This window comes from Ursus maritimus, unplaced genomic scaffold, assembly GCF_017311325.1.
Source record: "Ursus maritimus isolate PB19 unplaced genomic scaffold, ASM1731132v1 scaffold_20, whole genome shotgun sequence".
Classification (NCBI taxonomy): domain Eukaryota; kingdom Metazoa; phylum Chordata; class Mammalia; order Carnivora; family Ursidae; genus Ursus; species Ursus maritimus.
Window position 1 is genome coordinate 42,988,040 of NW_024424453.1, and position 12,759 is coordinate 43,000,798.

The 12,759-nt window shown below is 38.0% G+C and overlaps 1 protein-coding gene across 2 annotated transcripts in view; it reads left to right on the plus strand.

Moving 5' to 3' along the window:
• The window catches only part of CMC1 (C-X9-C motif containing 1), a 94,401-nt gene that overhangs the window by 5,738 nt on the left and 75,904 nt on the right, over positions 1–12,759 (plus strand). Inside the window, exon 2 of one of the 2 annotated variants that reach the window (XM_008709453.2) lies at positions 4,438–4,609. The exons of the other annotated variant lie outside the window; for it this stretch is intronic. Within the exon in view, the coding sequence (XP_008707675.1) occupies positions 4,553–4,609 (57 nt within the window). The 5' untranslated portion in view covers positions 4,438–4,552. The remainder of the gene's footprint in view (positions 1–4,437; positions 4,610–12,759) is intronic. 2 annotated transcript variants of the gene reach the window in all.

A 12,759-nucleotide genomic window follows, 5' to 3' on the forward strand; every position in this document is an offset into this window, starting at 1 on the left:
AATATATAAAAGGTTATGTAACTGATTAGAAAAATTGTGATTTTATTATTGCTTCTATGGCTCTGTAGTATTCTCTTAGACATACATTAAATTGGTGGTTCAGAGCTAAAAATCGGTTTAACTTGTGAATTTTATATATTTCTAAACTCGAAGTATATTTGTTATAGGAGTTGTGAATCACAAATCATGAAATGTTTTGTCAACCAGCTCAAGGAATTTGAATTTTATCCTGAGAACAATGGGAAGATGCTGCAGATTTTCAGGCAAATAGAACTTTCCTTCATTTTCTGTTTATCTGACTTTTCATCAGATCCAGGTTATTTGTTCTTGGCAGAATACTGCCTAAGTGGCGATGTGTCTTTTCTCACGGTATCATATCTGGAGGTACATGATGTCTGTCTGTCTCTCGTAGGTGATATTAAATTTGATCACCCAGTCAAGGGCTTTGTCCCATTTCTTTTTTTTCCCTCTTGCCATTAATTACTAATCTATGTGGAGACCACTTAAGACTACACAAATACCCATTCCTCATCAAAAAATTCCCCTTTGATGTGGTATCCATTGATGATTTTTGCCTGATTCAGTCTTTCCTATAGTGGTTGCAGAATGGCGATTTTCTGCCTCTAGCAGTCTCTCCACATTTATTAGGTGGTTGTTGACATTTCGATATAAGCCAGAGACTAGTTTGTTTCTTGTTTATTGATTTGTAGGTTAATTACGGATGTGGACTCATGAATTCCTATTTTTCCAGTGGTTTATAACTTGTTACTGTATGTAATTATTTTGGCGCTCACATTTTCCCAGATTTGGCCAGTGAGAGCGTTCCTTCAGACTGGCTTCTGGGTCCTTGTGATATGCTCCCATCCTTTTTTGGAGCGTTTCCTTTTTTCTCACTCAAAGTATTTCTGGCTCATGTTGTACCTGTTCTGGCCTGTCCATAGAATTAGTCCTATCTCTAACAAACCCTGGTTCCTTTATTTTGGCATGACATTAGAGAACAAGGTCTGGGGACCATTGGATGTTTTACATGAAAGTGATTTATGAATGGTGTGCTCTTAGGAAAAAAACCTGTGAGGGACTGTGGGGAACAGGACAGGGAAGGGGAGGAAGCTGGGCAAGGATGTGGTTTCAGGGAAGGCCTGTCTCAGCCTGATCAGCTCTGGTGCAACGCGAAGTGCAGGGCTTGTCCTTCGGAGGCAAGGGCACAGGGCTTTTGTGCCCTCTGTCAGTCCTTGCCCACTGCAGGAGATGGGAAAGGGGCAGCAGGAAGGAAAGCTGGAATGTGCCACCATGCCCAGGGGCAGTTCTGAAAAGGTTGCAGGTGTGAGTGCTTCTGCATTCTGCTGCAGGGGGGATTCCAGCTTTCTCCAAAAAATCATTTATCTGAAGCTCCTAGGAACCTTTGTTCAGGTAGTGAGAGTTTGGATAGTGATCGGTCAGGTAGGAAGGGCTACTTGCACAAATACATAAATACACACAGGTGTGCGTACTGACTCCAGGTGTGAATATCATGGGGTTGTGGTGATGACATTGGCCTAAGATATACCTAGCTTCTGCCAAACTGTGCTTTTTTTCCCTCTAGGCCATTTGACATGCTGTTCTTTCTTTTTAGAATTTTCCCTCTCTTCCCCGTCCCCAAATCTGTCCTATTCTCGTTCATTTTTCATATCTCACTTTAGAATCATTTACGTAGGAAGCTTTACCTGATTGTTACCACCCCGCATCTTTCGAAAAACAATTTTAAAATTGTTTGAGATTTTTAAAAACTACCAAAATATCAAATAGCCTGGGTATACAGTTTTTCATTCTAGACCTAGAGTTTTTACCTTGAGGAATAAAGTGAAACTTATAGATGTGATTTGTCTGTATGTGTCCCGTGATTTGAGAGATGAAGAAAAGCATCGTGTGGAGAATGAGAATATTCAGCTGTGTAGTAAACAGTAAATATTTTTCATATGATTTCACCTCTTTAAGTTTATCAGACACTAGATGATGGGAGAAGATAAACCAGTTAATTACATCTAGACAATAAGAGATTGCCCACCAATGGGCGGTGGGGGGAGCACTGTCCTGTTATGAAAATAGCACCCAATTGAATGGGGATATTCAATTAGTAATGATATCTTTTTGTTTTAGACTTTGCCATCAACCTTAGGCCCAGTTCTAAATGGCATAATCTCAGGTTGGAGGATAAGGGGTAGGGAGAGTAAGGTTTATCAGATAACTGTGAAAGCTACTTTAAACCTTAAACTTTTATGATTTTTAAATACTTGCAGTTGGTCTCAGGGGATTCTTGACTCAGCACAGAAGGTTCACCACAGGAAAAAACAACTTCAAGCTTATGTTCCATTGACTGGATGAGGGTGTTAATAGCATATTTGTAGAATTCCCTAAGTTTATAGATGTCAAAAATATTACCTTTTACTTGCCCAAATAAGAACACTGATTCCCAGAGTAACCTTCTTCCCCACCAGCCTGGATTATCTTTTAACATTTTTAAGTAAAGAGATTGAGGGGAAAGTTTTTTGTTTTTTGTTGTGTGTTTTTTTTTTTTTTTTTAAAAACATGATATTTAATATCCTGCATTGTATTTTTGCTGAGGAACTGTTACTGGGAGTTTTTTGTTTTTTGTTTTTGTTTTTGTTTTTTTTAACAGATCAAAGGCTGTGTTAATTAAGCATGATGAATTAAAATCCTGAGTTTCAGGTGTTTATGCAACAGAATAAAGAACTAGCCTGCTTTACTCATCATTGTGTATACAATCCCTAGCATGGTGACTGATATGTAGTAGGTGCCTCGTATTTGTTAACAGAATGAGTGTCTATAATTATCAAATAATGAAACTCTTAATCATGTGTCATTTATTAAACAGTTTGAGTGTATATTTACCATGTGCCAGCAGTTAAAGGGAATTAAATGAATTAGACACGGTCTCGGACCTCATTTAAATTTAAGTTTCATGCAGCCTTTCTTGATTTAGCTACATATTAGAATTATTTGAGGAGCTTTTAAAAATACCAATGCCTGGGTTTATCCCAGCATTCCTGATTTAACTGGTCTGGGTGGTGCCCAGGCATCAGAATTTTATAAGGCCCTCTCAGGTGCTTATTAGATGCAGCCACAATTGAGAACTTTTTTTTTTTTTTTAAGATTTTATTTATTTATGTGACAGAGAGACAGCCAGCGAGAGAGGGAACACAAGCAGGGGGAGTGGGAGAGGAAGAAGCAGGCTCCCAGCGGAGGAGCCCGATGTGGGGCTCGATCCCATAACGCCGGGATCACGCCCTGAGCCGAAGGCAGACTCTTAACCGCTGTGCCACCCAGGCGCCCCTACAATTGAGAACTTCTGGTCCCCAAATCTGTCTCAATCTCTTTGGCCTGCCATAACAGCATACCATAGACTGAGTGACTTCAACAGCGATACTTATTTTCCCCCAGTTCTGGAGGCTGGGAAGTCCAAGCTCAAGGTGCTGGCCAAATCTGGTTGCTGGTTCTTCTTATAAGACCACCTTTCGGATTAGGGCCCTCCCCATATGATCTCCTTTAGCACTTAATTGCCTCTCCACATAAAGTCGTATTAGGGTTTAGAACTTCAATATGAAGTGGGGGGGAGGGGGCCACAGATTCTGTCCATGGCAACCAGTGATCTGTCAGAAGAAGAAGATTGCACAGATGGTGTGATGTGATGTGTCAAGTCCAGATGCAGTTAGAGCCATAGCATTGCTGTACACAAAATCTTGGGCTTAAAGGAGGAGAAAGCACTTTCAGGTGCTGGGTTCAGTGAGAACTTTGAGATGGAACAAGTGTTTTGATTTTTAAATCGGTAGACTTTGATAAGAAAATAAGAGGTAGAAAATGGTAAATGAGGGCAGAAGATTGAGCTGGAATTTGACTTGACAGTTACTTGCTGGGTATTGTTGCAAAATTGCTTTGAGTTTTCTGAGCCCCTGCTGCTTTATAATACCTTGCGCGCGGCGATATTTGTAAAACAGTTCCCTCTACCGCTTCTTCCTTCCTTCGGCAAATATTTATTGTGCTTCTTCTGTGTACCGTACAAATGTAAGCTGATTTTTTGGGCGGGGGGAGGGTCAGAGGATGACATAACTACCGGGATGGCAGAATGAAGATATAAATTGTTGAAATTTTTAAGTTGAAATCAGGTGCTGGTGGGACTTGGAAATTGCCAGTAGACACTTGAAAATGGGGGCAGAGTAGATTTGGAGCTGGAAATAAGCACTGAGAACATGGCATAGTCAGTGGCATCTTTAAAGGTAGAACCTTGTGGGGTTGCCACAGGAGGAATAGGAGCGGATCTTACCTTGGAGTCGTTTATGGTTTTTCTAGTATTATTAATGTTTGTTCAGAATGTTTTTGAGACTCCTTTAGGATTTGCGCTCAGCCTGTACAGCCCATTCATCTCACTGTCTTCATTTTTAGCACATTTTGTGTGCAGACGGTGAACTTGAATTGCAGCAAGGTTATCCGGGGGCGATCTGGTGAAGGTTGTAGATGATCGTCCTGGGAGATACTCCTCGCCAAGAAAAGTCGTATTATGGAACTGGTTCTCATGTTCACGCACCCGGACTCTGAAGGCCACGCCAAGAAAGACGTGAGTCTTTCACACTATTGGTGTGAGCAAAGTTTGACTCTTTGAAATAAGTGAATAACCTCTCAATGTAAAAATAATTCCCCCACTCTGTTACAAAGTGGCACATGCTTTTTGTAGAAATGTTATGAAATATTGTCAGATGAAAGAGAATCGGTGGAATAGAGTGGCCAGAAGCAGTGAGGAACAGTCACAGATTTGAGGATAGTCTACCATGTTCTAGATGTACATCGGAGAAAACTCAGGTGTAGTATTGCCGAGAAGGCATAGGCATGCTGTCACTTATTTCTTTCTCAAGTACCTACTTCTGTCTCCCATCACACTGCTGATTTTCTATTGTATGTCAATGCGAAATTGTGCTTGTAGGAAAAGATAGTCTCGAAGTTTTACCCAGTAAAGTAAATGTGAAACCTTTTCATTTAAGAAATTATGGCTACAATGGAGATTGCAGCACATTTCTAAAATTGGCATGTCTTCTTGTATAAGTTGATTTCCTGCTTTGGTATACATTTAGATTTGTTGTCCCTTTTTGGCCTCATCTTGGTTAAAGTAATGTGGGTGGAAGAGGAAGTTTTCACACCTAGCAATCTGCAGAATCTGAGGTCCAAGAAATAGGTGCTTTTGGGAAATGGGCACATCTAGTGTGAACTAGGTGGTTATTAACAGTGAAAGCTGATAGGATAAAGTAGTTCAAATGAAGACTACTGTTGTGGGATATAGGTGGTATTTGACCCAGAAGCTAAGCAGAAATAGGCACATCTACCTCACTGATGTGCTTTGCATAGTTTGTTGAAGTTTGAGCTTACAAAACATTAGATTGTTACCAGTTGACCTAGTATGTGATGTTTACTTTCTTTGAAGGTATTGTTTCAGCCAACTGACAAATGGCTCCTCTTGTGGTTTTTTTTTTTTTCTTTTCAATAATTTTCTCCATGCTAGAAATCAGAGGATCAGAATTCCATTTAACTTTCTGATAAAAAAAACCTAAACAGTGAGTTTTCTGTTTTGCCTGTGCTCCTGATGCTTCTGAAACAGTCTTGACTGTCGAAGGGTTATTTCACACTTTGCATAACTTCGGAAGCTTACATAACCTTGTTTGCTGAAATCCCCTTAAACAGACCACCACCTCCATGTGTGTGGTGTGTCCTGGAAGGAGATTCGAGGCCTCGGTTACGTGATCTTGGCATTGTCGCTTTATCAGAGACTTGGGTTATTTCACCTCTGGGGGTCTGCACTTCTTTATCTGCAGATTGGAATCAAAGTACTTCACCTGGGAGGCCTGTTAAACAGACTATTGGGCATTCATTGCCCTCATCGTGAAGGCCTTATAGCCAGAGGCAGGCCGGAATTTGGGGGTAGGGGAGGTCGGGGAATATCTCCTAATACTGATTTTCTTTTCTGGGTTTGTTTTGTCAGTTCAAGTAGGGCTTAAAGGAAAGAATGTGAAAGGAGCACTGATCTTCACTGTCTTAATTTTCCTGCCTAAGCATCTCTGCCACCCCTCCTTCCTCATTTTATCACAGCAGGAAAGTATGAGCAAGCTGGGAAGAACCTGAAAATCTGATCAAGAGCATCCCTATTTTTGTGCTGTTGAGGAGAACTGGAGGCTGCCTAGCTTCCGGTGTGAAGCACTTATTGGAAACGTAGCAATTGAGAACACTGGTCTTTCTATGCTGTTCTGATACCATCTGCCTGGAGCTCTTCATTTCCAGGCTCTTGGTAGCTAGTAAAGAAGAGACACCTAAAGATAGAAACTGTGGCCAATGAGAATACTGTTGCAAACTTACTGCAAGCATTTTTCTTGTTTTTCCTCCAGAGTAAAGAGTAGCATGGAAATGTCATCAGGAGCAAATAAATTTAACTAGGAAGTTTAAAAAAAAAAAAAAAGGCATTATCTAAAGGGGAATCAAATTAGTTAAATTAGAACATTTCCTCTATTGAAAAGGCCTACCTTATTCTTCCGGTGTCACTTCTTTCCAATGAAAGATTCTGTAATATTCGGACTTGCTTCACTGTTATATTTGTGGATTCAGAGCAAGCACTGTTGTCAGTAGACTTATAATCTGCTACAGCCATACTGCATGAACTCGTGGGCCCCAAAGCAAAATCTGAGCTAACAAATTCAGCCAGTGAAAAAGGTGAAAATTGACTTTCAGGTGATGATAGAATGTTGAGAAGTTAGAGCTTTGGAAATTTTCCCTGGTGGTGTTATCCTGATTCTTTATCTCAGGATAAATTCATGTGACTATATAGTAGCAAACTCTCACAATTTGATTTTTTTTTTTTTCTGCAGGTTCCTGTACAAATGTATAACATATATGCATCGCATTGACTTTGAATCATTCTGTAATTTTAATAAAATGTATAATTATAATTGTGTTGAAGATAGCGTCGTAATATATATAAAATCATAATTAATAATATTCAGTGGTTGATATGCTATCAAAAGAGAGAATCTTTACCAGAATTTATTTATATATTTTTAAGTCTGTTATTTCTGATTGAACACCAAGATTTGGAAAATCTAAATCAATATTCATGTGATTCTGGAATTTTTTGTTTGTTTGTTTGTTTTGTTTGTTTGTTTTTTTGCCCTAGGAGGTTTTAGAAGGAGTTTTTGCAAGCCATTTAAAAAATGTGTTTAAATAGGAATTATAACCTAGAATTCATAAATAGGTAAATTTCTATTATAATTTCTTAAGGAAAAATAGTTTAATATTACACAACAATGCCTGTATTTAAGGAATTTTAAAAATTAGTGCTTTTGTTAGCTAAGACCGCTGCAATGTTTATAGAGCAAGATACTCATCAGGACACATATCAGTAAGTTGTATAGATTAAAATTATATAAGTGAAAGGAAGAGGTAATGTTTTGAAATTGATTTTATAAAATAGGTCAGTATATCACAATGTTTTTTCTACTCCTCATTAATAATCATGTTAATAACTGATGCCTCATGTGATGTGTGCTGCAGACCAGGAGAAAAGAAGTATGTGGAGATAGTCTCCTGTTTTATTATTTCCCTTAAAGTGGACGTCAGCTTTCCACTCCACAGGATGTCTCACAGGCATCTGAAATTCACCATGTCCACAGCTGAAGTCCTCTCCCACCTGGTGTTTCTTTTATGTTTTCCCTATGTCAGTGAGTGGTCACAGCATTTCCCTGGGAGCCAGAAAAACTGGGATCCTTCTTTGAATCCTCTTTTCCTTCATCCCTGCAGGTCCTGTGCATCTTCTAGGGCCTCCCTCGAAGCTGTCCTTTTTTCTCCATCCATACTTTCCAGTGCCTTCTATAAGCTCAGTGTCCTTTTTCCCATCTTACAGCGACTCTGGCAAAGCTAAGGAGAAAGAGAAGGCATAAATAAATAGTTTAGGCCAGATTTCAGCAAATGATGGTCCAGCCAAAATCTGGTGAGGCCTGTAAGCTATGAATGGTTAGTAACATTTTCAAAGGATGGTTTAAAAAAAAAAATGAATATACATGACAGAGATAGTTTGTAGCCTGCAAAGCTTAAAGTATTCACAAGCCAAGTCCTTAACTAGAAATGGTTTGTTGAACCATTAGGCAAAGGCAATGAAGATTGAGATACAACTGTAGGTATGGTAAAGAGGAAAAAAAAATCATGTGAATATCTTCATATCCTTATTTGGAGAGTTTGATGAAATATAAATTTACTAAAACTGCAACTGAGTAAAGAATAAATAAAAAGCTCTTAGAAAATTGAATTAGTAGTTAAAACTCCGTGTCTGTCTCACACATACAGGCACACATGCATGCTGCAAGACCTAGGCCCTCACAGTTGGTGACCAGAGTTCCAGCAGAGACCATAGGGCTACTGTGTGTAGATGCACACACGCAGACATATAGCCAGATACCGGGTCATGTGACTGTGGGAGCTAGTTGGGCAAGTCCGAAATGTGTAGGGCAGGCCAGGCTATTTGGAAGAATGGCTGTCAGCATTAGAACTCTTGGTTCTGAGCGAACGCTGCCTTTGCAGAAGGAATTCTTCAGGAAAATCTCAGTTCTGTTCTTCAGGCTTTTCAGGCCCACCCAGATTATCGAGGATAATCTCCTTTAGTAAAGTCAACTGATTTTAGATTCTAATCACATCTGCCCAGTACCTTCCTGGCAATACCTGAATTAGTGTTTGTTTGAATAACTGGAGACTATAGCCTAGCCAAGTTGATTCATAAAACTGACAATCACAGGTAGTTTCTACTAAACTTTAAAGGAACTGATAATGATCTTGATTTTATACAGAGTGTTCCAGAAAATGTAAGGGAAGAGATAGGTCCCTAGTTTATTGTTTAGATAATGTAACTGTGATACCAAAGCAACACAGAGGAAAATCATAGGCAAATCTCAACATGAAGATAACTATAAAAATTCTAAATGGAATTTGAGCATCCAAGGCAGAGGTGCTGTTAGTTTCTACTCGTCATTTTTCTAAAGGACATGGCCAGTAAGAATTTAAAAAGAAAGAGCAGAGCTATCCCTGTCATTGTCTGCATAGAAATTAGAAGAGACTATGGCCAATTTATTAGAACTAATGAGAGTTAAGTAAGATTGTGTTGGTTATAAGGGCAATATAAAAATTCAAGTGAAACCAGCAACAAATAATTACATGTTACTTATGAAAAGATACCTTTCCCAGTAGAAATAAATCTAATACAAGATGAACAGTATCTTTAAGGAGAAAATTATAGACCTTTTTATCTACTTAATTATTAAATTTCTGATAGTTATGTGTTAAAATCACCCACTATGAGTGCAGATATTTATCCTGTTTTTAAAGCTAATATAAATTGAGGTAAAATATACAGTGAAGTTTATAGATTAAATTTTAATAAATGTGTACAACCGAATCAAGACATCCTCCATAGATAACCAGTGTTATCTCAACTCCCATAGATACCAGTGTTCTAGTCTTGATCACCACAGAGTTTTTCCTGTTCTTCAATCATGTGGTATTTACTCTTGTGCCTGGCTTCTTGTTCTCAACAGAGTTTTTGAGCTCCACCCATGCTGAGGGTATCACTAGTTAATTCTTTTGTATTGCTGAGTAGTATTAGTTGGGCATTTAGGTTGTTTTCAATTTTTGGCTAGTATGAATGCTTCCATAAACAGACTTGTACAAGTCATTTCTGGAAATATGTTGTCATTTACGTTGGCTGAATGAATACTTAGGAGTGGAAAGTAGGTTGGGTGTAATTTAACTATAACTTAACAATTAGTTTTCCAAAGAAGTTTATCTTTTCACATTCTTACCAGCAATATATGAAAGTTCCAGTTGCTCCACGTTCTGACATTTGGTATTGTCAGTATTTTTTATTTTAGTCATTCTTGTGGGTGTGAAATGGTATAATGGGGTTCATTTGCATTTTCTTAATGACTGATGATTTTGAACACCTGTTCATTTACATATTTACAATTTGTATATATTGTTTTTGAGGAATCCATTCACACCTTTTGTCCCTTATTGGTTTTTTTATTTGGTTGTATTTTTGTTATTGATATGTAGGAATTCTTTATATATGCTAAATTGAAGTCTTTTGTCAAATATATCTGTGTATCTATATATAGATACAGATCTGTACCTATCTCTGTATCTATATCTGTCTACCTACTGTGAACCCTTTCTCCTGGCTTGCCTTTTAATTTTCTTCATGGTGTTTTTCAATGAACAGATTTTATATTTGATGAAATTAAATTTATCTTTTTTTTTCTTTTTTAGTGCCTTTGTGTCTTCTTTATTTTTATTTATTTTTTGAAGATTTTATTTATTTATTTGACAGAGAGAGACAGCGAGAGAGGGAGCACAAGCAGGGGGAGTGGGAGAGGAAGAAGGAGGCTCCAGTGGCGCAGGGAGCCCGATGCGGGGCTTGATCCCAGGACCCTGGGATCATGCCCTGAGCCAAAGGCAGACGCTTAACGACTGAGCCACCCAGGCGCCCCCTTTGTGTCTTCTCTAAAAAAATCTTTGTCTACTCCAAGGAATTGAAGTTTTTTTTTGCTTTAATAGTTTTTGTTTTTATATTTAGGTTTATGATCTGTGGCAAATTAGTTTTTGTGGGTACTGTGAAATAGGCGATCAGAAGGTTTAGGCTGATTTTTTCCGCCCTCCATTTTTATCCAGGTCTACCACTATTTGCTGAAAATGCTTTTATTCGGTGCCTGGATGGCTCACTCGGTGAAGCTTTTGCCTTCGGCTCAGGTCATGATCCCAGCGTCCTGGGATCGAGTCCCACATTGAGTTCCCTGCTCAGCCAGGAGTCTGCTTCTTCCTGTCTCTCTGCCCCACCCCCCTGCTCCTGCACTCTCTCTCTCACTCTGTCTCTCACTTGCTCTCTCAAATAAGTAAAATATTTAAAAAAAGAAAAGAAAATGCTTTTATTTCTTCATTCAGGAACCTTGGTGAACTGTCAGAGTGACCGTATATAGGTGGAAACATTTCTGGACTCTATTTTGTTACGTGAATCTATTTGTTTATCCTAATTATACCAGTACTACACCACTTTGTTTGCTGTAGCTTTGCAGTGAGACTTGCAATCACTTGAAAATAGGTAGTGTAAGTCATCCAAATTTGTTCTTCTATTTTAATGGTGTTTAGTTATTCTAGGTCCTTTACTCTTAGACTTTTAAGCTTTTTAAAATTATAACTTTATTTTGAAATAGTTTAATGCATCAAGTTGCAAAACATGGCAGTTTTTATGTACCTTTTTTCCTGCTTTTTTAATGATACTATCTCTCATAACCATAGTATAGGTCTTCAGTGAGTGTGGTATTGTCTTCGAAGAGGCAAAAATTGTTATTGAAGGGAGAAAATAATCTTGCTCTTTTAATGTATGAAGTACTGTTATACGTACAGCATATAAATAGATAGACAATGTGTCTGTGGTATTAACATTTCATGGGGACATTAGAAAAAAATCTCTAGAAAAGCCCTTTTAGAATGAAAATGGAAAAAAATTGGCACATACTACTATAATTAATCGTACCTAAGGAAACCAGGAATTGACATTAGTATGCTAACTCAGGTACTTACCTTAGTTGAATTTTACCAAATTTTACATGTTGTGTGTGTGTATGTGTGTGTGTAGTTATGATATTTTATTGCTGGTGAATAGTCAAGTAACCATGATCACAGCATACAGAACTGTTCTATCAGCACAAAGGAAACCCCTCATGTTTGCTTTTTAATAGTCATACCGCTTCCTTACCTCTGAACTACTGGCAACCAATGATCTGTTTTCCATCACTCTAATTTTGTCACTGTAAGGATCTTACATAAATGGAATCATAATATGTGGCCCTTTGAGATGGTCTTTCTTTCATTCAATATAATGTGCTTGAGATCCATCCAAGTTGCTGCTTTTGTTGTATATCAGTTCATTGTGTTTTGTTGCTGAGTAATATTTCATTGTCTTGATGAACTGTTATTCACCTTTTGAAGTACTTTTGGGTTAATTCCACGTTTTGGCTATTACAGGTAAAGCCGCAGTGAACACCTGTGCACAGAATTTGTGTGAACGTAGTTTCATTTCTTGGGACAAATCCTGATGAGTGTTTGCTGGGTTATATGGTAAATGTATGTTTAACTTCATGAGAGACGGCCTGATTATCTTCCAGATAATTTGTACCATTATGTTCCCACTGGAAATGTCTGAGAGAGCCAGTTACTCTGCACCCTTGTGAGCACTTAGTATTATTACTTTTTTTCTTTTAGCCATCTTAAGAGGTCTTTAATGGTAACTTTTATGACTTTATTTTGATTTCCCTAATGACTAATGATGTTAAGCACCTCTTCATATGTTTAGTTGCTATCCTTATATCTCCTTGTATAGTGTTTGTTCAAGTCTTTTGCCCATTTCCAAATGGATTGTTTTCTTACTGTTGGAGTTTAAAGAAGTCTATATATATTTCGGATGCAAGGCCTTTTTCAGATATGAAATTTGCAAATAATTTTTCCCACTATGTGGCTTGTCTGTATCTTCCTAAGAGCAGTTTTTGTAGAGTGAAAATTTTTAATTTGGATGAAGTTTTGAATTTATTGATTTTTTTTTTCTTTTGGTGTCATATAAGAACTCTTTAACTCTGGGTCATGAAGATTTTCTTTATGATTCCTTATAGAAGTTTTTTCCTTTAACTTTTT